At 45.4% G+C, this 26,391-nt stretch overlaps 2 protein-coding genes across 7 annotated transcripts in view; one reads left to right on the forward strand and one right to left on the reverse strand.

Moving 5' to 3' along the window:
- Positions 1-1,644: 1,644 nt before the first annotated feature.
- LOC106566682 (amyloid-beta A4 precursor protein-binding family A member 1-like) lies at positions 1,645-10,339 on the forward strand. Of its 2 annotated transcripts, none has more exons than XM_014134956.2 (13): positions 1,645-2,122; positions 2,902-4,881; positions 5,207-5,410; positions 6,135-6,174; positions 6,384-6,529; positions 7,016-7,048; positions 7,178-7,261; positions 7,495-7,710; positions 7,858-8,037; positions 8,314-8,526; positions 8,809-8,928; positions 9,039-9,179; positions 9,405-10,339. In XM_014134956.2, the coding sequence occupies exons 2-13, from the start codon at positions 2,971-2,973 to the stop codon at positions 9,474-9,476; spliced, it is 3,360 nt and encodes a 1,119-aa protein (XP_013990431.2). In that variant the 5' UTR covers positions 1,645-2,122; positions 2,902-2,970; the 3' UTR covers positions 9,477-10,339. The 2 variants fall into 2 exon arrangements, with proteins under 2 accessions (XP_013990431.2, XP_013990435.2); XM_014134960.2 differs by having other exon boundaries at positions 1,646-2,122; positions 7,498-7,710.
- The window catches only part of LOC106566671 (tight junction protein ZO-2), a 38,125-nt gene continuing 21,807 nt past the window's right edge, over positions 10,074-26,391 (reverse strand). For all 5 annotated transcript variants that reach the window (XM_014134946.2, XM_045691440.1, XM_014134939.2 and 2 more), the window contains 20 exons: positions 26,232-26,334; positions 25,323-26,064; positions 25,076-25,179; positions 24,762-24,915; positions 23,981-24,092; positions 23,668-23,810; positions 20,462-20,546; positions 20,137-20,287; positions 19,848-19,956; positions 19,520-19,739; positions 19,225-19,406; positions 18,892-18,987; positions 18,592-18,671; positions 17,901-18,111; positions 16,925-17,025; positions 14,223-14,450; positions 11,992-12,093; positions 11,594-11,884; positions 11,307-11,392; positions 10,074-11,145 (listed from right to left, as the gene is read on the reverse strand). In XM_014134946.2, coding sequence (XP_013990421.2) covers positions 10,977-11,145; positions 11,307-11,392; positions 11,594-11,884; positions 11,992-12,093; positions 14,223-14,450; positions 16,925-17,025; positions 17,901-18,111; positions 18,592-18,671; positions 18,892-18,987; positions 19,225-19,406; positions 19,520-19,739; positions 19,848-19,956; positions 20,137-20,287; positions 20,462-20,546; positions 23,668-23,810; positions 23,981-24,092; positions 24,762-24,915; positions 25,076-25,179; positions 25,323-26,064; positions 26,232-26,334 — 3,469 coding nt within the window. In that variant the 3' untranslated portion in view covers positions 10,074-10,976. The remainder of the gene's footprint in view (positions 11,146-11,306; positions 11,393-11,593; positions 11,885-11,991; positions 12,094-14,222; positions 14,451-16,924; positions 17,026-17,900; positions 18,112-18,591; positions 18,672-18,891; positions 18,988-19,224; positions 19,407-19,519; positions 19,740-19,847; positions 19,957-20,136; positions 20,288-20,461; positions 20,547-23,667; positions 23,811-23,980; positions 24,093-24,761; positions 24,916-25,075; positions 25,180-25,322; positions 26,065-26,231; positions 26,335-26,391) is intronic.

A 26,391-nucleotide genomic window follows, 5' to 3' on the forward strand; every position in this document is an offset into this window, starting at 1 on the left:
CCGACAGACAATTTGTTCGTTTGACATGGTGGGATAATTTGGTGTCGGTAAAATGAACGATGTGAGAAATGATGGTGGAAATGCCTTTATGAGCAAATATTGATATAATAACCATCATATCGAAGTAAACTTGGAGTCACACGATGATATGTTGTGTGGTCCTCCCACTACGATTCGGGAAACAATGCAATTTATTAGGCTACAGATGAAATAAGTTATGATGAACTTCACAGGGTGGTGAATATGCAAGATGATGAGCTTGATGCTCCTCTCCAATAAATATTGAGGGTCTTCTGATGCTGTCTGGTCAAAAAGAGTATGATATTGTTGCCGCCTGTAGCATTGAATGCAAGGGAAGCCAGCCAGCTTTTGGCCTCCCTTGAATTTGTTTGACAATTAAATAAGAACCAATCAGCTGAGTGAGCTCACATTTCAATGGTCCTGGCACACCCCCCCAAAAAAAGTGTCAAGGGAAGGCAGTTTGGATTTGGCTTCACACCAATCACATCACATCAAAAGCCTAACTCCATTTACAGAAAAAAATATTATTGTTGCATCTCAAGGTTTTTCTCCTCCAGTGGCTAGCTAGGTAGCTAAAATTGGCCCTTTCCTAAATTAGCCATGGATGGAGATAGGGATTTGGACTTGTGGTTTGATTTAATTCTCACTACTGGCCAGTACAGGCGATTCTGATCCAACCATTATTTCATACATTGTGCCCATGGCCTGAGAGGATGGAAGTTCAATATGTAGCTAGATGTAGAAGGCTAATGTTAACTTGCAGGCTCATCGTTGCCCATCAAAGGAAGTTAGGCTAGCGATCAAGCATTTTAGCCAGGTAGCCTAGGACAACAAAAACTAAAAGCATGTACTGGATGACAGAGTCATAGACCGTTTAGGCAAAATGAAAGAGAGGAGGATGGCATTGGCGTTTCTCTACAAGTAGGGTGAGTCAGCAAGTTTTTCAGCGCTCACACATACACACACACAGAAATCAGTAGCATGGACAGCCACATCATATTTCGCTTATGTTGATTGAACTAAATTGTTTTAGGTATATTTTAGTTGTCACTGTAATAGACTAAGTATTGGTAATTTGATGAGGTTGAAATGTTAACGTTTAAATGGTGCTAGCTGGAATAGTGGAGAGATCTCTTGTTTTCTTTGTGACTTGCGTTAACTAGTGATTCTAAATCACGTTTAGTAGTCTTGAAAATGACAGAAAAATGAACTTGCTTGACAATGCTGTAGGTCATGTAACTGTTTGTAACATACAATATGCTTTGCGGACTTCACCAGACAGAGGTTGCTCTCTGGTTTTGTGATGAAACACAGGTGTGGTTGAATTTATTCTGCATCTTGTTATTGTCTCTCAGCCTTAGCCCTAAATATCACGGTGTCAAGGCATATGAACTAACAGGTTATAGAGCAAACATGCAATGATCACAAAGCATAGGTTGTAATATGGCACATTTTTCCTGGCTTGGCTTCCCCAATGATTTTACCCACACACCGCTACTTGGGGAGGGGTGAGGATCAAAGATTGGATACCATTACCATGGTTACTACTCACATCAGTATCTTCAGTCACATGTTGTCACGGTAACACGACAGCTCTGTTACGGTGAAGAGAGTCATGTGACTGAGGTGGGAGTGCGTTCTAGGGAATAATGTTCTCCCTAGATAACGTAGCCCACAGCCTATATATAGCCTAGTATATTCTGATAAAATGCAGGGAGCGAGTGTCCTTGAATAGCTTGTTTTGTGTGGTTGACACCGTGGTGTGGATATTCTGTTTAGTTTACACAGGTGTTTCTCAGCCCCAGGGGTAGAATTGGCGGGCTCTGATATCTCACTGCGCTCACGAAAAAGTGGTGCAGAGCATACAGCAGCGTTGCCTACGAAGAGGCGGAATACGGCCGGTGCAGCCCCGTAAATATTATGTTGAAACACAGCAGTCTTTTAAAGGCGCTTTGTGCGTCGGTAATCCGCTCTGATGTCACGATCAGGAGGAGTTGACCGCTCAGGCCTAATCCATGCAAATTGTCTGAAGGGACAGAGGGACCAGCAAAAATGGTGAAACGGATTGTTACGCGACCAACCCATTCCTACTGACGAACAGGTAAGATTATATTTATCATCCAGAATATAGGGCAACGATTAACATGACAGCGACTGGCATGTCGACCGCATTCCGTCTGTAGTATATAGATTGAAATGGAATGGATTAAGGTAGTCTACCGGTGGCGCCGATTATTTGACCACGAAAAGCAGCTGGCAGATGGATAATTTCATTAGAGATGTGTCACATTGTATAACCTTTCATCGTCGTCGGACATTCAGACAGGTGCCTGTTTTTTAAATATGACGACAGTCCATTCGTAGTGCAGTTGTCAATAACAAAAATGTATTATTTAACCACAGGATCGAGCGCCAAAATTACTGTTTGCTTTCCTTTTGGTCTGTGACACAGGATGACAGAATCGGGAGAGCGCTTTCTCATCCCATAGAATAGTGACTGTTCTGTCCGGACTCTGGACATATCGCGGGTTGAAAAGCCACGTTATTGCACATCGGCCTATAACTAATACGGAACAAAAATATGAACGTAACATGCAACAATTTCAAAGATTTTACTGAGTTACAGTTCATATAAGGAAATCAGTCAATTGAAGTAAATGCATGAGGCCCTAATCTATGGATTTCACATGACTGTGCAGGAGCGCAGCAATGGGTGGGCCTGGGAGGGCATAGGCCCACCCACTGGGGAGCCAGGCCCAGCAATCATAATGAGGTTATCCCCACAAAGGGGCTTTATTACAGACAGAAATACCCTGCTGTTTCATCCAGACCCCTGAACTATGACCTATCTGTTCTCATGAATTTCCTGTCTCTCTGCAGGCAGTGCTGTGATTGGTGTTTCTTTGGAGAAGGACCATGTTCTATATGTAAACAGATTACAGCAGAGCGATGAGCCACAAGCAGCAGGGGGAGGGGCTAGGTGATGCTGTGGGGGAGGAGCAGAAGTCTCCAGCTGCTCCCAGAAACAGGCAGCCCAATGGCACAGCAGGAGGAGGCGGAGGAGAGGGGGTCCCTGTCCGGAGAAGTTGGAGACCCTGCCAAATGCTCGGTCAAGACGGGCAGGATCCTTATCTTCATCACAACCACCATCATCATCCCTCTATTCCGCACCAAGGCTCGGGCCGCGGCCCCCCACGGCACCATAGGCGTTCACCCTCAGGGCAGGGCCTGTCCAGGCAGGGGGAGAGAGTGGCTATGGAGCCTCCTCGCCACACCCAGCCGCCCCGCCCTGGCGTGGCCCACTACCGCCGCCAGGGGGAGCCCAGGGTCAGAGTTCACAGACGGAGACAGACGCCGAGAGACTTCGAAGAGATCCACGACCCGCCATTTCCACATCAATGGTCATCTGACGCTTCTCTGACTGAGCAGAGTGACAGGACTGGTCCAGCAGCAATGAAGCAGCGGCACCCCCTGCACTCCCCTCCACCCCACCACACACAGGACAGTGGAGCACCTGACCTTACTGCTGGTACTCTTACGCCAACACACCACACACCATGTCCCCCTGCATCTGATATCCCTCCTCAAGAGCTGCCACCACCCCTTACCAACAGAGAGTCTCCCCAGCCTCAGGAGGATGAGGAGAAGGAGGAGGAAGGGTGCAGCTCATCCATAACTCAGTCTGTTAGTGCTCAGAGTGGATTTGACATCCAGACAGACCTAGAGTGGAACCAGGAGCATGGGGGCCATGGAGAAGGGGACCTAAAAGAGACGAGTCTGGGAGAAGAGGACAAAAGAGAGAGGGATTTGGGAGAGGACAACCAGGAAGATGGAACAAATGGCCACTGTTCTGACACTGATAGTGCTGCCTCTCTAAGCATGGAGGCTCCGTCCCTGAGCCCACCTCCTCGCCAATCAGCACCTTCCTCTCCATCTCCATTCTCGCCCCCTCCACTTCAGTCTGAGCTCTCGGACCAATGTAGTGATGAGTTTAGCCCAAGCCCCACCCACGACACTGACATAATGCCTGACGATGAGAGCTGCACTGATTCTCCACTGTCCCATTCTGAATCCTTCACCTTCACAGACTCGTATCCAAAGACCTATGCAGAATTTTATAATGAGTCCTACCCACAGTCAGAATCCATCACAGAATCCTACACAGAGCCCTACGCAAAATCCTACCCCCAGTCTTTCCCTGAACCCTTGAAATTGATGAATTATCCAGACTTAGACAAAGAGCTCCACAGGAGATCTGAGGCCGACCCTGATGAGCCATATGCAGAACCCTACCCAGAGCCATATAGTTGTAGACAGAGGGAGCATGTTTATAAAGGAGCTCCAAGCACTGAGCCCCCCACTGATCCACAACCCCATGCCTCCTGGCCAGGTAGGGATGTGGGGTTACCACAGACCAGCCCCCCTTGGCAGGGTCGCTCAGTTGGCTCAAGACTGCACCACTACGATGACACTACATCTGATGGGGAGGGCGACAGCCTTAAAGAAAGCTCCAGCTCTCAAAGCCTGGGGCCACCTCCCAGGTACGTTCAGGGTGAAACCCAGTCAGAGTGTCTCAGCTCTGGGCAGCCTAGTTCAGGCGAGTTACAGGATGAGCAGGCCAGGAGGGAGCTCAGGCTTCCAGCAGAAGGCCTTTCAGAGGACAGTGTCAGGGGATCAGGGAATGCCATCTCTCTGGCCATCAGGGACATCCGAGAGGCCATAGAGGAGGTGAAGACTAAGACGGTGAGATCGCCCTACACTCCTGACCAGCCCATAGAGCCTGTGTGGGTGATGAGACAGGAAGTCAGTCCTACCGAAGAGGAGTATTCCCCACAGCAGCCACCGGGAGGCAACGTGAGTGTGAGTATGAGGCAGCTCTGGATCACTATGAAGTGTTTACATAGTTGAGTTGTGTCAGTGATCATTGCATCATTGATAATAGTGAACACCTCTATGGGTGTGTGAGCATGGGGTCTGGCCAGGTGTGATGTAGTTGTTTGTATGTGTATGTTTTGTATTGTTTAAAATAAAATCTTACAACAACAAAAATTATAGGGAACAACACAGTGGCAATAATGTTATTTACTCAGATCTGTTTAAATGTGCCACCAGAAAACATCAATAATATCATTAACTGAAGTTTTCTCTATGTATTTCTTAATCTTTCCTACTGCCCGTCTCTCAGTCACCTTCACACTATACCCAAGTTCCAGTTCGCGACACAGTTCCAGTCCCTGTCTGTGTTCCAGTCCCATCACCAGCCCAAGTTCTGGCGCAAGTCCCAGAGCCTGTCTGTCCTGTGAGGGCAGAGTCCTCCAGAACACACCAGGTACAGCACAGGGAGCATAGAGAGCAGAAGGAACCGCCTAGGCCTCCATCGATTGAGGAGGTAAGTGACTGCTGTGCACTGTTTCAAATGCGGTTGACGTTTTATCATGAGTCTTGTACTGGAGGCAGAACCGAGCGATTTCTCCTTAGGCCAGCTGCAAAGTCAAAATTGGCTATATTGTAAAAATTCATGAAAACAAAAATCACTTTTTGTTCTTAATTTAAGGTTAATGGGATACTTTGGGATGTTGGCAATGAAGCCCTTTATCTACTTCCCCAGAGTTAGATGAACTCGTGGATACCATTTTTATGTCCCTGTGTGCAGTTTTAAGGAAGTTGCTAACTAGCGCTAGTGCAATTTCGAAGTAGAATTAGCACAATGGCTGGAAGTCTGCATGCTCGCAGATACCCATAGACTTCCAGTCATCGCGCTATTGCTAGTTAGCATTGGCCTGAGAAGCTGCCTCTAACTTCCTTCGTACTGGACACAGAGACATAAAAATGGTATCCACGAGTTCATCTGACTCTGGGAAAGTAGATAAAAGGCTTCATTGCCAAAATCCCAAAGTGTCACCTTTAAGGTTAGACATTGGGGTTAGCAGTGTGGTTAAGGTTAGGGTTAAGGTTAGGTTAGGTTTAAGTCAGATTTTATGACTTTGTGGCTGTGCCAGCTAGTGACCACTCTGCAGAGCTCTGAAAAGAGATGACTGAGGTTTAAGGAAGTGCTATTCTATAGTTACTGTCATCACCATTACTGATGTATAACAGTAATATTCATATTTCAGATCCGGAGGAGTATGCCCTTCTTTCCCTCATATGTGGAAGGTGAGTGTCTCAGTTGGGGGATTATTAGTTAGACAGGTGAAGGAGTGTATTCTTGGAGACAAAGCTTTGCTCTGGTATGAAGGAATTCAAATTACATTATGGAACAAGTCAGGATCAGTGGTATGTTTTCACTCAAATCTGATGTACAGACATTGTAATTTATGATGACTATTGATTGTACCCAGCCTCAATGACCGTCTTGTCTATAGTCCCAGGGCCATGTGACCCAGAGGACCTGATCGATGGCATCATCTTTGCAGCCAGCTACCTGGGCTCCACCCACCTGCTGTCAGAGAGGACACCCACTAAGAGTGCCCGCATGCAGCAGGCCCAGGAGGCTATGAGCCGTGTCAGGGTGAGAGTCACATGGGGGTCATATCAACTAGGACCCAATTCTCTTCCCTCATTTTCCTTTTTCAATCTTTTAAATGACCACTAACAAGGAGGTAAGATTTTCATAGATAATAATTCTCATGTCCTTAGATTCATATAATTATGTGCATTACATTTTTACTGAATAGTTATTGATAGATCTGCCAAATAACATTATTTCATGTCCATAAACAAGCATTGAAGAATGCCTAGGGCACCTGCCACTTAGTGTATGTTGTTAACACATGCAGTCTGTTTCTTGAGGTGTGCTCATATCACATTGATAAAGGGGCAACTTTTGAGGATGTTTGCCTTATAACCTCTGGACCAATAACTTTTGTCGGATGTGATAGACAGCTAACATCACACATGCCCCATCTTACTGTTCTTTACTAAGCACTGTTTTGAACGCTCTCTCTGATTCTCTCTATCTCTCTCGGTCTATTGCTTTTGCTATTCCATACGGCAGACCGCCCAAAAGCAAGCTAAACACAGAAAGAAGGTACAGTGACAGTGTTACGGCTGTTTGTTCTGTGTCTTTTTATTATTAGAACTAAGTCTTGTCTGTTATTGTTGTGATTAAAGTCTCATGTTGTTGAAATGCTGCTCTCCTCTCTCCCTAAATGTGCAGACTGAGGATGAGGTTCCTTCCTCCACTGAAGTGGATCTCTTCATGTCTACACAGAGGATCAAAGTGCTGAACGCAGACACTCAGGTAAATACTGTATACTATTCACCTTTACATGGACTCAAGGATAGCAAACACTATGTTGCAGGTACCAAACAATCTATAGTATTAGTAAATCCAACACTACAAGTTATCAAATTTACCTCTCACCAGTAGTCACTGCTACCACACACACCTAAACTACACCCACATACTATACTGCCAAACACCTCTCTTTCCCTCTACAGCCACATAACCATGTCCTTATCCTGTGTTCCTAGCAGGAGTCCATGATGGACCTGCCTCTGAGGACCATCTCCTACATTGCTGATATAGGCAACATGGTGGTGCTGATGGCCAGGGGGAAGATGGTGCGCTCCAGGAGCGCTCAGGAAAACTTGAACCAAACCACTGACCACTCTGACCACACCAACAGCCCTGTCCGTGACGACCTTCCCCAGTACAGGATGATCTGCCACGTGTTTGAGTCAGAGGATGTAAGTGTGTGCGTGTATGTGTGTTTACAAATTATCCGTTTGACTCAGACACAAGTGTGTCGATGTAGAAATTGTGTGACATATGTGATATGTGCATATTTTTGTATTCATCAGGCATGTATGATGCCTCTCCTTCTCTCTGTCCAGGCCCAGCTCATAGCTCAGTCCATTGGCCAGGCATTCAGTGTGGCATATCAGGAGTTCCTGCGGGCCAATGGAATCGACCCAGAGGACTTGAGTCAGAGGGAGTACAGCGACCTGCTCAACACTCAGGACATGTACAACGATGACCTCATCCACTTCTCCAAGTCAGAGAACTGCAGAGATGTGAGTCAACCACTAGGTGGCAGGCCAGTGTTGTGCTTGATTGATATGGGATTTTAGATCTATAGTGGATATGTCAATTACTTTTAATACAGTACAAGGTAGACCTATAATACACGCAACCTTTCTTGTTAATGTAACAAATAGATGCACAAATTCCGTCCTTATTGCAGTCAGAATGCTAACTACAACCATGAAGGCATTCAAGTGAACATAGTTGCATTGACCATAATTGTGTAAGTAGTGGTATGTCTTACTGTTCTGTGTATCCTACCTCAGGTTAACATCGAGAAGCACAAGGGAGAGATGCTGGGGGTGGTCATAGTGGAGTCAGGCTGGGGCTCTATCCTGCCCACCGTCATCATTGCTAGCATGATGCATTCTGGGCCAGCAGAGAAGTCTGGTCGACTCAACATTGGTGACCAGATTATGACCATCAATGGAACAAGTCTGGTTGGACTGCCCCTCTCCACCTGCCAGAGTATCATTAAGGTGTGTTTTTCCTTCTCTCTTTTTGTGTTTCCTGAAGTCTTTTTCCACGGTATCCTCTCCCTTTCTGTGTCACTGGAGCCCAACTGTGCATTTCTGCTGAAAATGCAGATACATGGTTGTCAACCTTAATCTAGTCTGCCCCTATGCAAGCCGGCACACATTGCAAACAATTGACTGACTGCTTGACGAGGCAGTTCTGCAAGCATCTGCATGTCTTTCCCTCGTCTTGGCTGTTAACTCCTGTTTACAATCCTCCCCTTAATGTCCATCTCTACTCTCCAGGGTCTGAAGGCCCATTGCAGGATCAAGTTGAACATCGTCAGGTGTCCCCCTGTCACCATGGTGCTGATCCGCAGACCAGACCTCAGATACCAGCTGGGCTTCAGCGTACAGAATGGGATTGTGGGTACCATGACAATAGAAACCAATACAGATGTCCCCTATATATATATATATTTTTAAACATAATTGTAGTTTTCTTTATCAGCTGTTTGTGTCCCTCTCCTCTACAGATCTGCAGCCTGATGAGGGGGGGCATTGCTGAGAGAGGGGGGGTCCGCGTCGGTCATCGCATCATTGAGATCAACGGCCAGAGTGTGGTGGCTACGCCTCATGAGAAGATTGTTGACATCCTGTCTAATGCAGTGGGAGAGGTATGAGAAGACACTTAACAGCTAGAATGTACTACAGTCCAGGGTTGAGGGTCAATCTATTTGAACTCAGACACTTTAGTAATGAGTTGAAATAATCCTTATTTAATCTGTAAATGGTGCTACAATGAATTAATGGGATTTTATTGAGTTGAGAACGGTAGGAAGCCTCATGCCCGGCTGTGTAGCATGTCTGATCATGCAACCTGTGATTTCTTTGTGCTGCAGATCCACATGAAGACTATGCCTGCAGCCATGTACCGTCTGCTGACTGCCCAGGAACAGCCAGTCTACATCTGAAAATGCTGTCCACATTAAGAGGATTTACTTCCATTTTATTTAATTACTTGCATTTATTTATTAACCATGTATTCATTAATTTTCACACTCACTGAAATGCTTGAAATGTTTTTTTCCCCCATTTCTCAGCACTGACTTGCCTTAATCTGAATCTATTTTCATTATACATATGAATGACAAGTGCATCGCTGAAGGCACAGATTAATTTACCAGACAGAGTATATATGTGATGTTTGATCAATAACCAAAGAACTGAATTTAATGTGCATATTTAAGAAAAACAAAGAGCAAGGAATACATTTGGTCTTTCAGGGTCCTATGAATGTACTATAATACTACACATACAAACAGTCTCCATGGGGGCATAGAAACAAATGTGAGCTTGTCATTGGACAAGAAAAAAACAACACTTAAATTCAGGCTTGCATGTACAAATATGTAACTCTGCAAAGGCAATGTCCTTAGATGTTAGATGTTGCTGCTATGCTATAATTTGCACCTGGTTGAATTAACTCCCAGAAGCCATCCTGCTTGAGCCAGCGTTAGACGTACACACAGCACTGTCACCTTTATTTATAGAATGAACTAAGACTCAAGTGAAAGTTAAAAAGTTATTTATTTATGTGTATTTGTTTGAGAAAGTTAAACTCCCTACAGTCGATTTCAGCAGCCTGAGGAACACAGACACGTAGAGCAAAGCAACAGACATGTTAAAGACAGTAAGAGTCACTCTCCTATACACCATGGTAAAAAAAGAAAAACGTATATACTGTATATGCCATAAAAATGTGATCGTCTCAGGTTGTATGTATGCAGCTAATCCAGAGAAGTAAACTGGCATGTTTTGCCCATCACCTCTGAGAGCCAAGTGTTGACTGCTTGTTTGTTCTTTCAGTGATCTGACACTGTTACACTTTCAGAGCTAAAGGCACTTTGTATGTGCTGATCTCTAGTATTTATGGAGACAAAATGTCCAAGTGTAGAGTAAATCAAAAGGGTATGCAATGCATGATTTAAAAGGATAAAGGCTAGATTCTCCACCACTAGCAGACCATAGAGCAGCAGTAGACAGAATATTCTGTCCGTCCAAATACATTTGTATTAATGTAACAAAGAATGCTTAAGATGTATAAAGATAAATATATACACAAATGTAAGGTTTATACATAAAAAAAAGACAGGGTACTCAGACTCCATTGGTTTGGGCAGATATGACTGAGGGGTTGAGGGTGAAGATCAAACACTACCCATCAGGGTAGACATTGTGAGGTTGGGAGGTTAAAATGCCGAGTCACCATCCACATAGTGTGGCAAACAAATAGTCAAGGTAAGGACACATACTTGGTTAGTGGTCACAAGGAACGGGATATATCCTCCTGCCACTAGGTCGGGCCAAAGATTCAGATAGGCAACCATAACACTAGGCTGTTTGAGTGAGCACAGTGAGGGCCTCGCTGATTGGGTGAGAACGGAAGGGTGCGATAGGTGGGTCTGTCTGTCCTACAGCTCAGTGTCTTTGTATTTCTGGGGGTTACTGTAGTAGCCTCGTCTGGTCTGGTCGGCCAGCTGTCTGCGGTACTCTTCCTCGTCGTCATAGTGACCCCTGCTCTCAGAGTACGGAGGCCTGGAGGATGGGGTCTGGGGCTCCGGGTTGGGGTTGGAGCTGGAGCTGGACACAGGAGAGCGAGAGAGAGAGACATTTTCATTCATTCTGATTGTTGTGCATCAAGTCTGTAAACATTAAAAAATAAAAAACTATGACAGGCAGTGGAAAGTTAAGTTAAAATGCTAATTTGTGTGGTGACAGACAAGGTTCATATACGAACTTACCCTATTGGCTGTGGGCGGTTGTGGTTGGGCTTTGGTAGTTTCACTGGGACTGCATAGATGTCTGGATGCTTCTGGGCTATTTCCAGCTACAGTCAGAGATCAGGATATTACATACATTACAATCTAAGAAGGCAACATCCACACTTGAATATACCTTTGGGTACATGCAATGCAAAGTTGACCAGAAAAATGACATGATTACTCAGAATGCATGGTGCTGTAGCTCCATTAGTTTGTTTATGAAGCATTACTATCTATACTTAGTTTCCACTATCAGTAGTACTGACCCGTGCTTGCTCGGCCTCCTGGAGCTCCAGCATCCTCTGGGCTCTGGCCAGGTGGTCCATCTTTTCGAAGGCCTTCACCTTGCCCATGAAGGAGCGGTTGGCCGGGTCCTCTCCCTCCGGGACAGCGTGGTCCTCAGATGACTGGTTGAGTGCCCTCAGAGTGGGCTTAAGGGCCACAGTGGGCTTGAGGGCAACTGGAGGTGGGGTTGGCTTGGGCCCCCCGGCAGTGTCGCTGCTAATGGTGCTACTGGAGTGGGAGTCGTAGCCCCCGCGAGACTGCACCCTCACCTGCTGCAATAGGAGAGGATAGTAACCTTAGTAAGTCTTAAGTGCAAGATGTGGGTCAGAGTTAGGCTTCAGGGGATTGAGAGGTGATGGTGGGCTTCAAGGGGTCTCACCTTGGGGGGCTCAGGGACGAAGGAGGGGGGTGGACTGGGGTCTCTCAGCACCTCTCTGCTCCCTGATCGCCTCATACGAGGTATGGGGGCAGGATGGGCTCTCTGGAGAGGGGAAGGATGTACATATGTCAACAGATATACATACGCACAGTGAGGGAAAAAAGTATTTGATCCCCTGCTGATTTTGTACGTTTGCCCACTGACAAAGAAATGGTAAGTCTATAATTTTAATGGTAGGTTTATTTGAACAGTGAGAGACAGAATAACAACAACAAAAAATCCAGAAAAACGCGTCAAAAATGTTAAATTGATTTGCATTTTAATGAGGGAAATAAGTATTTGACCCCCTCTCAATCAGAAAGATTTCTGTCTCCCAGGTCTCTTTTATACAGGCAACGAGCTGAGATTAGGAGCACACTCTTAAAGGGAGTGCTCCTAATCTCAGTTTGTTACCTGTATAAAAGACACCTGTCCACAGAAGCAATCAATCAATCAATCAGATTCCAAATTCTCCACCATGGCCAAGACCAAAGAGCTCTCCAAGGATGTCAGGGACAAGATTGTAGACCTACACAAGGCTGGAATGGGCTACAAGACCATCACCAAGCAGCTTGGTGAGAAGGTGACAACAGAAACACAAAATAACTGTCAATCTCCCTCAGCCTGGGGCTCCATGCAAGATCTCACCTCGTGGAGTTGCAATGATCATGAGAACGGTGAGGAATCAGCCCAGAACTACACGGGAGGATCTTGTCAATGATCTCAAGGCAGCTGGGACCATAGTCACAAAGAAAACAATTGGTAACACACTACGCCGTGAAGGACTGAAATCCTGCAGCGCCCGCAAGGTCCCCCTGCACAAGAAAGCACATATACATGCCTGTCTGAAGTTTGCCAATGAACATCTGAATGATTCAGAGGACAACTGGGTGAAAGTGTTGTGGTCAGATGAGACCAAAATGGAGCTCTTTGGCATCAACTCAACTCGCCGTGTTTGGAGGAGGAGGAATGCTGCCTATGACCCCAAAGATTACCATCCCCACCGTCAAACATGGAGGTGGAAACATTATGCTTTGGGGGTGTTTTTCTGCTAATGGGACAGGACAACTTCACCGCATTAAAGGGACGATGGACGGGGCCATGTACCGTCAAATCTTGGGTGAGAACCTCCTTCCCTCAGCCAGGTCATTGAAAATGGGTCGTGGATGGGTATTCCAGCATGACAATGACCCAAAACACCCGGCCAAGGCAACAAAGGAGTGGCTCAAGAAGAAGCACATTAAGGTCCTGGAGTGGCCTAGCCAGTCTCCAGACCTTAATCCCATAGAAAATCTGTGGAGGGAGCTGAAGGTTCGAGTTGCCAAACTCCAGCCTCGAAACCTTAATGACTTGGAGAAGACCTGCAAAGAGGAGTGGGACAAAATCCCTCCTGAGATGTGTGCAAACCTGGTGGCCAACTACAAGAAACGTCTGACCTCTGTGATTGCCAACAAGGGTTTTGCCACCAAGTACTAAGTCATGTTTTGCAGAGGGGTCAAATACTTATTTCCCTCATTAAAATGCAAATCCTTTTATAACATTTTTGACATGTGTTTTTCTGGATTTTTTTGTTGTTATTCTGTCTCTCACTGTTCAAATAAACCTACCATTAAAATTAGACTGATCATTTATTTGACAGTGGGCAAACGTACAAAATCAGCAGGGGATCAAATGCTTTTTTCCCCCCACTGTATGTCAACAAAAACAGACTAGTTCAACACAACTAGTCAAGATTTTTGACTGACAATGGGAGATTGTCGCGTTAAGTATACTCCAATAATCTGTCAATATGGAATTTTTTGGCCGATCCGTCCATATTCACATAGAAATACCAGTTATAGGTCTGTCACTCTTATTGAAAGCAAGTCAAAATGTGGTAGATCTGTTCTATGTGCGCTATTTCTATGCTTCCAGGTCTTAAGTTTAGTTTTTTCGTCTTTTACTTTCAGTTTTGTACACCAGCTTCAAACAGTTGAAAATGCAATGTTTTGGTAATGAATAAGATTCACAGCATTTTTGATGGTACTTATGTCACAAACTGAAATAAGCAAACTATTAGAATTTTAGCAACCAGAAAATGGCAGAGCAATTTCTGTACAGTGCACCTTTAACAGGGAGGTTGGACAGAGAAATGCCATTCTCTCTCTTGACACTGAATGAGCGTGATAGTAATTGACAGCAGTAAAGCCCACCTCCTCTATAAGTACGGGCTCTGAGGAGCGGCTGATTGCCGACACCAGCTGATGGGGCTCGTCCATTGGCTCGTCCAGCTCGTTGTCGGTGTAAGCACCGCCCTCATCGGCCATGTCTTCGTAGTCGCTGGTCAGCCGGCTGTCCATGCTCAGGTAGTCAGCGCTCATCGCTGACAGGTATGACATTCGGTCGTCATGGATATCCAGGTCCTCCTCCGAGGCGTCCAACTGAGAAACACAAAGAGACAGAGAGATGCAGGTTGGTGTTTCAGAAGCTTGTGTTTCAGACATAAGGAAGTGAATGGCGGCAAATGTTTCACTTTTAAACTCGGACAAAACAGAGATGCTAGTTCTAGGTCTCAAGAAACAAAGAACTTCTGTTGAATCTGACAATTAACCTTGATGGTTGTACAGTCATCACAAATAAAACTGAAAGACTTCGGCGTTACTCTGGACCATGATCTCTTTTGACGAACATATCAAGACCATTTCAAGGACAGCTTTTTTTTTTATCTTCATAACATTGCAAAAAAGTTCATCCATGCTTTTGTCACTTCTAGATTAGACTACTGCAATGCTCTACTTTCCGGCTACCCGGACAGAGCACAAAATAAACTTCAGTTAGTGCTAAACACGGCTGCTAGAATCTTGACTAGAACCAAGAAATTTGATCATATTACTCCAGTGCTAGCCTCTCTACACTGGCTTCCTGTAAAGAAAGACTAGGGCTGATTTCAAGGTTTTACTGCTAACCTACAAAGCATTACATGGGCTTGCTCCTACCCATCTCTCCGATTTGGTCCTGCTGTACATACCTACACGTACGCTACGGTCACAAGACGCAGGCCTCCTTATTGTCCTTAAAATTTCTAATCAAACAGCTGGAGGAGCTATAGAGCTCCATTTTTATGAAATGTCTGCCTATCCATGTGAGAGACGCAGACTCTGTCTCAACCTTTAAGTCTTCATTGAAGACTCATCTCTTCAGTAGGTCTTAAGATTGAGTGTAGTCTGGCCCAGGGGTGTGAAGGTGAACAGAAAGGCACTGGAGCAACGAACTGCCCTTGCTGTCTCTGCCTGGCCGGTTCCCTTCTCTCCACAAGGATTCTCTGCCTCTAAACCTATTACAGGGGCTGAGTCACTGGCTTACTAGTGCTCTTCCATCCCGTCCCTAGGAGGGTTGCGTCACTTGAGTGGGTTGAGTCACTGACGTGATCTTCCTGTCCGGGTTGGCGCGCCCCTCGGGTTCGTGACGTGGGGGAGATCTTCGTGGGCTATACTCAGCCTTGTCTCAGGGTAGTACATTTTTGCTAATTTAAACTGAAATATCACATTTAAGTATTCAGACCCTTTACTCAGTACTTTGAAGAAGAACCTTTGGTAGTGATTACAGCCTCGAGTCTTCTTGGGTATGATGCTACAAGCTTGGCACAACTGTATTTGGGGAGTTTCTCCCATTCGTCTCTGCAGATCCTCTCAAGCTCTATGAGGTTGGATGGGGAGCATCGCTGCACAGCTATTTTCAGGTTCAAGTCTGGGCCACTCAAGGACATTGAGACCTGTCCCGAAGCCACTCCTGCATTGTCTTGGCTGTGTGCTTAGGGTCGTTGCCCTGTTCGAAGATGAACCTTCGCCCCAGTCTGAGGTCCTGAGCGCTCTGGAGCAGGTTTTCATCAAGGATCTCTCTGTACTTTGCTCAGTTCATCTTTCCCTCGATCCTGACTAGTCTCCCAGTCCCTCCCACTGAAAAACATCCCCCCAGCATAATGCTGCCACCACTATGCTTCACCGTAAGAATGTTACTCGGTTTCCTCCAGATGTGACGCTTGGCATTCAGGAGAGTTCAATCTTGGTTTCATTAGACCAGAGAATCTTGTTTCTCATGGTCAGTCATTTAAGTGCCTTTTGGCAAACTTAAAGCAGGCTGTCGTGTGCTTTTTACTGAGGAGTGGCTTCTGTCTGACCACTCTACCATGAAGGCCTGATTGGCAGAGTGCTGCAGAGATGGTTGTCCTTCTGCAAGGTTATCCCACCTCCACAAAGGAACTCTGGAGCTCTGTCAGAGTGACCATCGGGTTCTTGGTCACCTCCCTGACCAAGGCCCTTCTCCTCCAATTACTCAGTTTTGCCGGGTGGCCAGCTCTAGAAAGAGTCTTGGTGGTTCCAAACGTCTTCCATTTAAGAATGATGGCAGCCACTGTTCTTGTGGACCTTCAATGCTGCAGAAATGTTTTTGTACCCTTCCCCAGATCTGTGCCTCGACACAATCCTGTCTCGGAGCTCTACAAACAATTCCTTGAACCTCATGGCTTGATTTTTGCTTTGACATGCACTGTCGACTGTTGGACATTAGATAGACAGGTGTGTGCCTTTCCAAATCATGTCCATTCAAGTTGTAGAAACATCAAGGATGATTAATGGAAACAGGATGCACCTGACTGCAATTTTGAGTCCCATTGCATAGGGTCTGAATACTTATGTAATTAATCAGTTTTTTATTTTATTGCCAAAAATTTCTAAAAACATTTTTCACTTCGACATTATGGGGTATTGTGTGTAGATTTATGAGGAAAAAAATGAATTCAACCAATTTTTGAATAAGACTAACGTAACAAAATTTGTAAAAAAGGGAAGGGGGTCTGAATACTTTCCGAATGCACTGTATATATTGTATACATTTACTAAGCATAAACAGAGCTTACCTTGCCCTCACAGACCCACACGGCCCGCTCCTGCTGTGCCCGGATAGAGTCCTTCACACTCCCGTACCACCCGTCATTGGCTGAGTTCAGGTCAATGGTCGCTGTGCATGGAAACAAAGCAGAAAGATTGGCACAGTAGCCACCCTGGCTATCCAACACTGCCACCGAGGACCACCAGTGTAACTGCAATACTGCTTGCTGTACACTGTACTGTATAATTGTACACATGAATTGGATTGTGTGTTTACTAACGCATTAGTTATAGTTTGTTGACTATAAAGTTAATATAGTGACAACGATGTAGGCAGTGTAACGTTATGGTATGAGGGTTTGGCTTGAAGAGGTTTTTGCACCTGGTCACAGGCAGCTGTTGTGGTGTGCACAGAAGTCCACAAGTGGAGGGAAAATGTGAGATGAGGATAGCGCGTATATGCGAGAAGGAATTATACAACGAGTAAAGTGATGATGCTGTATGTGGCTGCTACAAAATTGAACTGTGTGTGTGGGTTTATTCATTCCACCGATTCCGTTGCGAAACATTTTTTTTAAACGGAAGCATACGGAAAGAAACAGAGGGACCTACCTGAATTTGTCAAATAGAAACTCGTTTTGCAACTGTTTTGACTAATGATGACACCACTCATCAGTTAGATGAAGGCAAGAGTGTGCAATGCGGTATTGAATGTTTCACTGTCTGTCACCTTGATTACTCCAATTTTCTCTCGACCTGTGCACCTACGTTGTAAACTTTCATTCATAGGCTAGGTTGTAGCAACCTCATGCTGGGTATAAGGAAAATTAGAGTATCATGTAGTAGCCTAAACCTATCACTGTTACATTGAGCTGGATTAATGGAATATGAATGCCTTTCATCTAATATGCTATAAAAGAAACACCACACTCATAACAAATAAAATGTAAAAATCCTCCCTAATCTCAAACGGCACCGACTGCCAGTGGTGTGTGTGTGACTGACCAGTGAAGAGGTGAGAACAGGTCTTCCTCAGTTTGACCGCCTGCTCGTAGAGTTTGCGGGCACTGCGGCTGGAGCCGGGCACCAGGCGGTTCCTCATGGTCTTGACGCCACCCTTGCTGTCCGGGTTGAGGAACACCACGATGGGGTACCACTGGGTGTAATTCAGGGTGTCCACCGCCTTGGGAGTTACATCCAGCAGGGCATGGCGGTCCTGGGGAGACAAGGAAGAGGGTCAATGTGAGGGGAGGCTGGAAAAGATGAGAGTGAAAGAGTAAGGTGAGGTGGAGTATGATGGAAATGAGAATTGCCGTGTTCAAAAGAATGAGGAATATTACTATGGTGATGAAGAGGATGGTAATGATCAAATCAAATTTATTTATACAGCCCTTCTTACATCAGCTGATATCACAAAGTGCTGTACAGAAACCCAGCCTAAAACCCCAAACAGCAAGCAATGCAGGTGTAGAAGCACGGTGGCTAGGAATAACTCCCTAGAAAGGCCAAAACCTAGGAAGAAACCTAGAGAGGAACCAGGCTATGAGGGGTGGCCAGTCCTCTTCTGGCTGTGCCGGGTGGAGATTATAACAGCACATGGCCTAGATGTTCAAATGTTCATAAATGACCAGCATGGTCAAATAATAATAATCATAGTAGTAATGATTAGGATGAAGATGCTGGTGGTTGTCTTCACCTGTTCTATGATCTGTCGAATGGTATTGAGTCTCACCACACCGGAGGACTTCTCTGTGCCTGCATCCTTGGGCTCAGTCTCTGTGTGGGCAAACAAAAACACATCAGCTTCTCACCAAAACCAGACACACACATAAACACACGCTCATAGAAGCAATAAGGCAGAGCTCAATTTAGCTTGCCTGGTCAGCGAAGGGGGAGAAATTTGCATTGAAATAAAAAATGCTAAAATAGAGCGCACCTAACGTAAATACATGATGCAAATTCAGTCAAAAGCAGAAGTTAGAGGCACCATACTTACTGGCTATGACAAACTCTTCAGGCAGGTCGTTTCCCAGTTTCTCATTGACTGCGTCTGCGATGGGCCCAAACACAACCACTGGTCTCCTGAAGCCAGCTGAGGATCAACACAGACACAGTTAGTATCTCACATCTGGAATAGACTTCTACTTGCGGTCTAGTGCAGACCATTATGGGAAAATTAAGAATCATTTCAGAAACATTCAGTTGAAGTTCAAACGAAGGTTTAGTGTTCTGATATGTCCTTTTTGATCTTACTCTGTTCTATGCAGTCAAGTGGCTCTTAGACCACACCACAACAGGAGATAGGAGTCTTCTGCCTTGGGTGACCTACCTTCTCGTAAGACCACCCTCTCATAGGCAGGGAAGCGTGTGGTGACAGAGATGGCAGTCAGGTCCTCTCTGCTCTTACGGAGGTCCTTCTTCACCGCTCTTTGACCTCTCAACCTCCAGAAGTCTCCTCTGTCATTGGCTGTTCCTCTCTGGGCGTTCTGCACATTTGACATTTGTTCGGCCCTGAGAAGCAGAGAACGCCATGCATCATAAATTGGCACCAACTACCAATCATTGCACGCGCACACACACATAATCCTTGACACACATACTAGCACACACACACACACACACACCTGCTCTTATTGGGGATGATGCCCTTCTCCAGCAGCTGGTTGTCTTTGTCAGTGCGGATGGCCAGCCAGTTACCAAGCTTGCCGTCATAGAGTGTGTCCGTCACCTTGAAGATCTCCCCCCGGAAGAAGGGCAGGCTCTGGGGAACCTCTTTCTCATACTCAAAGTGGGTCCTGATGAAGAAAGAGTCCCCCCTACCCGATGCCAGGATGTCCTTATAGACTAGAACAGACAACACACACCACAAACCTCAAATTACTTCACCTGCAATATGACCTGAAATAATATGACAGACTTGCCTTAAATCTATAGAGTGAAGGCGTTTCTCACCATCAGGTTTGCTCTGAGCCAGGATGGTGACATCATCTCCCTTTGGAATCTCCAGCAAGTACAGGACAGCATCCTCACGCACTATGCCCCTGAAGTCCATGTTATTCACCTGGACAAACAGACAGACATAACATTAGATCTATCACGTAAAGCACTCATGAACAGACCTAAGGGGTTTCAAACATGACACACAGGAGACACACAAACATAAATCAGACAAAGACATGCTATTCATATAGTGACACAGATCAAACAATGACATTAGACTAAGAGTTAACCCTTCCCCTACCTTCATGATCTGGTCCCCGGTGCGAAGGCCCTCCTGTTCTGCAGGGCTGTCCTCCTGAATGCCTGCAATGAAGATTCCCACATCGTTTCCTCCCGCCAGCCTCAGCCCCACGCTATCTCCCTTCTGGAAACGCACCATCCCCGTGTTGGGGCTGGACAACACATAATACATTTCAGACAAATGACAAGTTAATAACATTTGTACATTTCTATACATAATCTACTTTAGAGTATACTACACTGTTGAGTTAACAGAATCTGCACCCTAGACACATTCTCTGTAGATGAGGAACCAACACACTGTGCATGTAAAGTCGATGACTCACCCGTATATGTCCTGGTCCTCTATGCTTGGCCTCAGTGGCAGCTTTGGGGCAGCGTGGACTTTTGGGGCAACATTGACTACCGGTGCTGTAAAAAGAAAATCCTAGTGAGACAGATCAGTGATTGTGTGCTTCTTTTAGCATTACTATGATGGAGGTGTAAGTAGGGCTGTGACGGTCATTAAATTTTTTCGCCGGTTATTGTCATGCAAAAGACTGCCAGCCAGTCTCTCGGTAATTCACCGGTAATTAACATAAAGATGTTGAGCGTCGCCAAGCCTCCACTCATACAAGCCACGGATGTGTTTTATGAACATCTACATAAAAAACAAATCTAAATAAAATGTAATATACACCATCCCAAATCCATTACTTATTTTATGCAGGTATGAAGAAACATTTTGATATGATGAACATGTATTTCAGAAGAACAGAATGAGTTGGCCTACTGTATGTTATCTGGCTATGCACCATGCCATAGGCTTGTTCATTTAGCAGACAAGATATGCTATCAGTCCAGTGTGATTATTTGATATGATTTTATAGTAAGAAGAGTATAATTGAACTGTGCTGAATAAAATAGAAAGGATATTTTTCCCATTCTGGAGCGAGTGAGCATATGAAGTGTAAAAGTGATCACTTGAAACAGGTCCTATACCCTAGATTTATAGTTATTTTGCTAATTTAGTTGTGAAGGATACAAACCTTAATGTCTTAGAAATCAAAACATATGGGCTGCATGATGCAACTACAAGCGATTGATGATTTGATAACATAAAAAAGAAAGAAATTGCACTCTGTTCCTTGCTTCAGGCTGCACATGCTGTTCTCACATCAAGAGGTCATATTTTCACCCATCAGACTATTCTCAATTTAATCTTGTCTTGTAAAATGAGTTTCGATTTAGAACAGCCCATTATCAAATGGGCAGGAAGAGTGGCAGGGGGAAAAAATTACATGTAATGCACAAAATAGCCAACAGAGACCGCTTTCCCACCGGTTCGTTCAATCATGCAGGTAGGCTACTCCATTTATCGTTCTGCCCATGAGCAAGGCAGTTAACCCACTGTTCCCCAGGCGCCGAAAACGGACGTCGATTAGGCAGCCCCCACCCGCACCTCTCTGATTCAGAGGGGTTGGGTTAAATGCAGAAGACACATTTCAGTTGAAGGCATTCAGTTGTACAACTGACTAGGTATCCCCCTTTCCCCCTAGTAGGCCTAACATGTTTCCACAATGAAACATAATTCAACTTTGAGGTGGAGAAAGGAATTAAAGAGAGCGATGTTAACGCACAGTGGTGAGATATTCTGTAGCTAAAAAGATCATTATTAATTGAATTATGAAAATATAAAAGAATGCCCTATTACTAGGCTACTCCAAATGAAATATACTATAATTGTAGGCTAACTGTTGCCCTGCACAGACCTGGTGGATCTTCAAGGCATTCCTAGTCGATCACCAAACATCGCTGTAGAAAAGCCAACGATAAATGCTTGCGCTCCTTTTTTCTTTTTCATATTGCACTGTTAGCGGTAGGTGCAGTTGATTCAGAAGCCCTGCGCACCGGGTTGGAAAAGTGTCCCCATTTTGAACCATTTTATTTGTCTGAAACAAACACGCTCAAATCACAGCGCCTACAAGTTTGATACTAGCCTATGTGAGATTTCATAACGTAAAACCATGACCAGAGAGAGACTTCAAAGAATATAGCAAAGAGCTGCTGTTTTTATGAATGAGTTAATGTTAAATGTTTTACTTGGCACTGTCAACACAGTCTTTATTACAAAACATAAAAGGCCTTCTCCCTCCCACTTGCTCCGCAGCAGAAATGAATGAGTAGCCAAGTGTAGTGATAGCCCTGCGTTTGTATTATTAGCAGCTTGTCGTGTCCATTTTAATATCAAGGGATATTTAACTTTCTCTGGTCATAGGAACAACATGAATTTGTGCATGAGGCAGATGCAGTGCGACTCGAGTTTCGCCATCAGGTGGAAGACTGTATCCCCTCTCTCTGGTCAGTCTCACCAGAGGAAAGGAATGAGAGCAGGGACTTTGAGAGGCTGACCCTTTGCTGCTCTCTCCCTCCCTCTGCAGAGACTAATGCCATGTTCAAAACAACTGGAAACTCGGACATCTCCCGACTTCAGTACGTTCAAGACAACTGGGAACTGTGAAAAAAGTTGGATTGCCTGGGCAAAACCGTTTTGAGCAGTCATCCAACTTGGAATTCCAAGGCAGAAACTCTGGCACCTTTCTAGAGCCCCGATTTTCCGACTTGAACATCACGGACGTTGTGATTTTACCCAGTTCCCAGGTGTCTTGAAAGCACCATGACCATCAAATGCAGGTACCATCAGTCCAGTAAAATAAAAATGCTAATTATTTCAATCAGAGCTACACCAACTGATCTATTTTGTTATCAAAGCTTGAGTTTTGAAATATAATAAGGTCTGAGAAGAACAATATTGGCAGGCCAGGCATATCGCCAATATTCTGTGATAATGTACTAGGCCTGCCTACAGCACAAATGGAATTCCTACAGAACTGTTTTTATTAGGTTAATGTTAAATTTTTTTAAGTGATGTTTAAAAAAAATGTAAGAGTTAGATCTCGGCTTGCTTTTTGGCTGCGAAAGTGATCTTTACTCAGAAAAGGTTGGTGACCACTGGCCTAGGTCGATAAGTTCTTTCACAGACTCATTAATAGAATGTTTGGAGCATAGTAGACAATAACCAGCCCATCCAGGATGCATAATAATACATTTGCATTGATGTCAGAGTGGTTAGTCCCGTGTAGCTCAGTTGGTAGAGCATGGTGTTTGCAACACCAGGGTTGTGGGTTTGATTCCCATGGGGGACCAGTACGGAGAAAAAAAATGTATGCATTCACTACTGTAAGTCGCTCTGGATAAGAGAGTCTGCTAAATGACTAAAATGTAAAATGTTAGAGGGACAGTAGAGTCCTGAGTACCATAAGTGACCTGATGGCCATTAACAAGTTTGGTACTACCAACGCATGTCCAGAGTGCATAAAAGGAGACTACCGTGACTCAATGGTCACGTGGAATTAACTGCAGTTATGACATGACTGCCGGTAATAAGGTACAGCCCAAGGTGTAAGTTACCCGATGCTGGTTATATAATAACAGGTAAATGTGATAAAATTTGTATCTATCGTATTCATTTGTTTAAAGGCATTGTAGTTACCTGGGGGCGTTTCTGGGCGGGACTCCTTCCTCTCTGCTGGCAGAGGGGGCGTGTCCTCCATAACTCTATCTGATACTCGTGCCGGCATGGCGAACGGTGTTGGCATGGCGCCCATCTTAGCCAGCCTGCTTGGTGGGTCCTCCCTGATGTTAACGCACACAGAATCCTATGGTTCTCAAACTCTACAGCACAGCTACAGTCAAAGTAGACTTTTCTCATAGTGATGGAGTAAAAACACTCATTCTGTAAATATCTGAACTTGTTACATAAGAGTGATCCATAGTGCAGGTGGGACCAGAGGGTGACGGTTTACCTGGGTTTGTCTCGGAGCCTCTCATTGGAGGAATGGGAAGACAGGTCTGAGGTGGGGGCCCGTCGGTCATCCTGTGGCGAGTAGGAGCGGTACGACTCGATCTCCGAGATATCTGGAACACAAAATATCACCAACATCTAGTTCATCTTCAGACAGATCACCCAAGTCATGTTTCATACATACAGCCTCAGTGAAACACCAACTCAACTTTTTACCCAAGAAACATTCTAAGTAGAGTGAAACAGACACAGCAAATCTCACACAGTTACACTGTGGCAGTGGCTGACACACAGACATGCACTCCTGTACTCAATGACCTAGCTGCAGCTCCAATCTTAGACAGCACATATGCTACATGTCAGACCATAAGATAATACAATTCTGTCATATTCAATAGGTGGACTATGAGGGGTATTATATTCCCATGGCAAGCGCTCCCACACTACATCCCTGAATGGAACATTCTGGGTGAGAAGTCTCTGGGGCATGTGACATCTCTATACCAATGATCGTGTGGATGGTGAGTAAAGTAACAAATAAATAAAGGATTATCCCAAAAAGGTGGAAAGTGCTTTTTGTGAGAATGAAACAAAAACTAAACAGACATTTCAATAAAATCAGACAGGGACAGAACAATAGACAGCAGAAAACGTACATGTTCAAATCAGCAGATTATACAGAAGGTCAATGAAAGAAAAAAGCACTGGGACAGTTCTGAATCTGTCCACATAAAAAGTGAAAAGGAGCTGCTGCCACAGAGACAGAGTGGAGGGTCTCTCACCATCAAGCTCAGAGTCACTGTCTGCCAGGGGAGGAATCCTGACGAGGACCTGTCTTCTGTCTCTCTGCACCACCAGCTGCAGCTTCCCACGAGACTTCTCGATCAGCTTCCCTGCATCACTCAGAGACAGGTTCTCTGTCACCGTACCATTGATCTGACACAGGGTGAGATGTCAAAGCACATTCACATCTGTAGCCACCTGTCATGCCTTTAGACAACTTTACACATCATTTTTGAAGAGGCAGCACTGAAACAATACTTCCCCCAGGGCAGAGATGAAACGGTGGTGTGTCTGTGTGTGAGGCCCTTCCTACCTTCAGTATGATGTCTCCCTCCTGGAGGTTGCCATCCCTGCAGGCCAGACCTGTGCTGGTCATCTCCTTAATGAACAGCTGACTACCCAGATGCAGACCATACTCTACAACACAAACACACGTCAACATAAAAACGAAGTAAACATTTAAACACAGGCAGTCTTGGAGGAGAGGGTAGGTAGAGTCAACAGAAATGGAGGAGCAAGAGATCAATAAAATGTAATGTTTCATATAGACCTCTTCTGACCTTCGTTGGGCCTGTTCTTCAGTAGCAGCACACTAACGGGTTTCTCCAGGGGCTCCGGCTCCCGAGGAGGGCGGGACATGGGGATTGGCATGGAGGCGGGGGAGGGTGAACGATCCAGACGTTCCCTGCTCCCACTCCTCTTCATCTGCTCCTTCCTCTGGTCGCGGTCACTAGGAACATGTTTGTGGTTCCGCTCAAAGCTGCGGTCACGACCGTGACTGGCTCTGTATCGCAAGTCAGGGCTGTTAGTGCAGTCCAGAGTGCGTTCGCTACGGAAACGCCTGTCAGGGCTGGGGTCGCGGTCAAGGGCCCGCTCACTGCGGTAGCGGCGGTCTGGGCTGGGCTCGCGGTCGAGAGTAAGATCACTACGGTAACGCAGATTGGGGCTGTGGTCACGGTCAAGAGTGCGGTCACTTTTGTAGCGGCGGTCAGGGCTACGTTCGCGGTCCAGAGTCCGACCTTTGCTGCCGTCACGTCTGTACTGCCTCTCTGGATCAAGGTCCCTCTCCATACTCCTTCCCCGGTCATCTCGACCGTAATCCCGGTCAAAGCCCTGTCCCTGGTAGCCAGCGTCTGTGTAACCTCCCCTCTCCTGGCTGTGGTCGCGATCTTGATGACCGCTGCGTCCACTGTACACACTGTGGCGGTCCTGGTCATAATCATTGTTGCTGAAGACACGGTCGTCAGGGGAAGGGCCGTGTTTCAGCAGGTTGACCGGAACCTTCCTGGGCCTCTTGACCGTCTGTCAAAACCAAAGACCACATAATGCACTAACTGAACAGTCAGGAATCATTGACACTTATCCAACCCTCAGATCCCAAACTCCTATACTCAAATCCTAAATGTAAAATCGCAAGCATCTTCATCTTTTGCCACCATAATAAAACGGATGTCAAATATTATACTCACAATTTTGGCTACTTTTCCACACTTTCTGAGGGTCTGTACAGCGAAGGAGTGTGGCACACCATCCATGGGAGTAGCGTTCACCTGCACCACCCGGTCATTCTCACTACAAAACACAATTAACATATGAGGGAGAAAAAAATTCCACTGAGATATTCAAACT

Source organism: Salmo salar, chromosome ssa01 (assembly GCF_905237065.1).
Source record: "Salmo salar chromosome ssa01, Ssal_v3.1, whole genome shotgun sequence".
Classification (NCBI taxonomy): domain Eukaryota; kingdom Metazoa; phylum Chordata; class Actinopteri; order Salmoniformes; family Salmonidae; genus Salmo; species Salmo salar.

Coding starts and splice junctions, on each gene's coding strand:
- LOC106566682 (XM_014134956.2), top strand. CDS start 2,971: ATGAGCCACAAGCAGCAGGGGGAGGGGCTAGGTGATGCTGTGGGGGAG. Junction 5,411..6,134: donor GGCCTCCATCGATTGAGGAG/GTAAGTGACTGC, acceptor TTCATATTTCAG/ATCCGGAGGAGTATGCCCTT. Junction 7,049..7,177: donor AAGCTAAACACAGAAAGAAG/GTACAGTGACAG, acceptor CTAAATGTGCAG/ACTGAGGATGAGGTTCCTTC.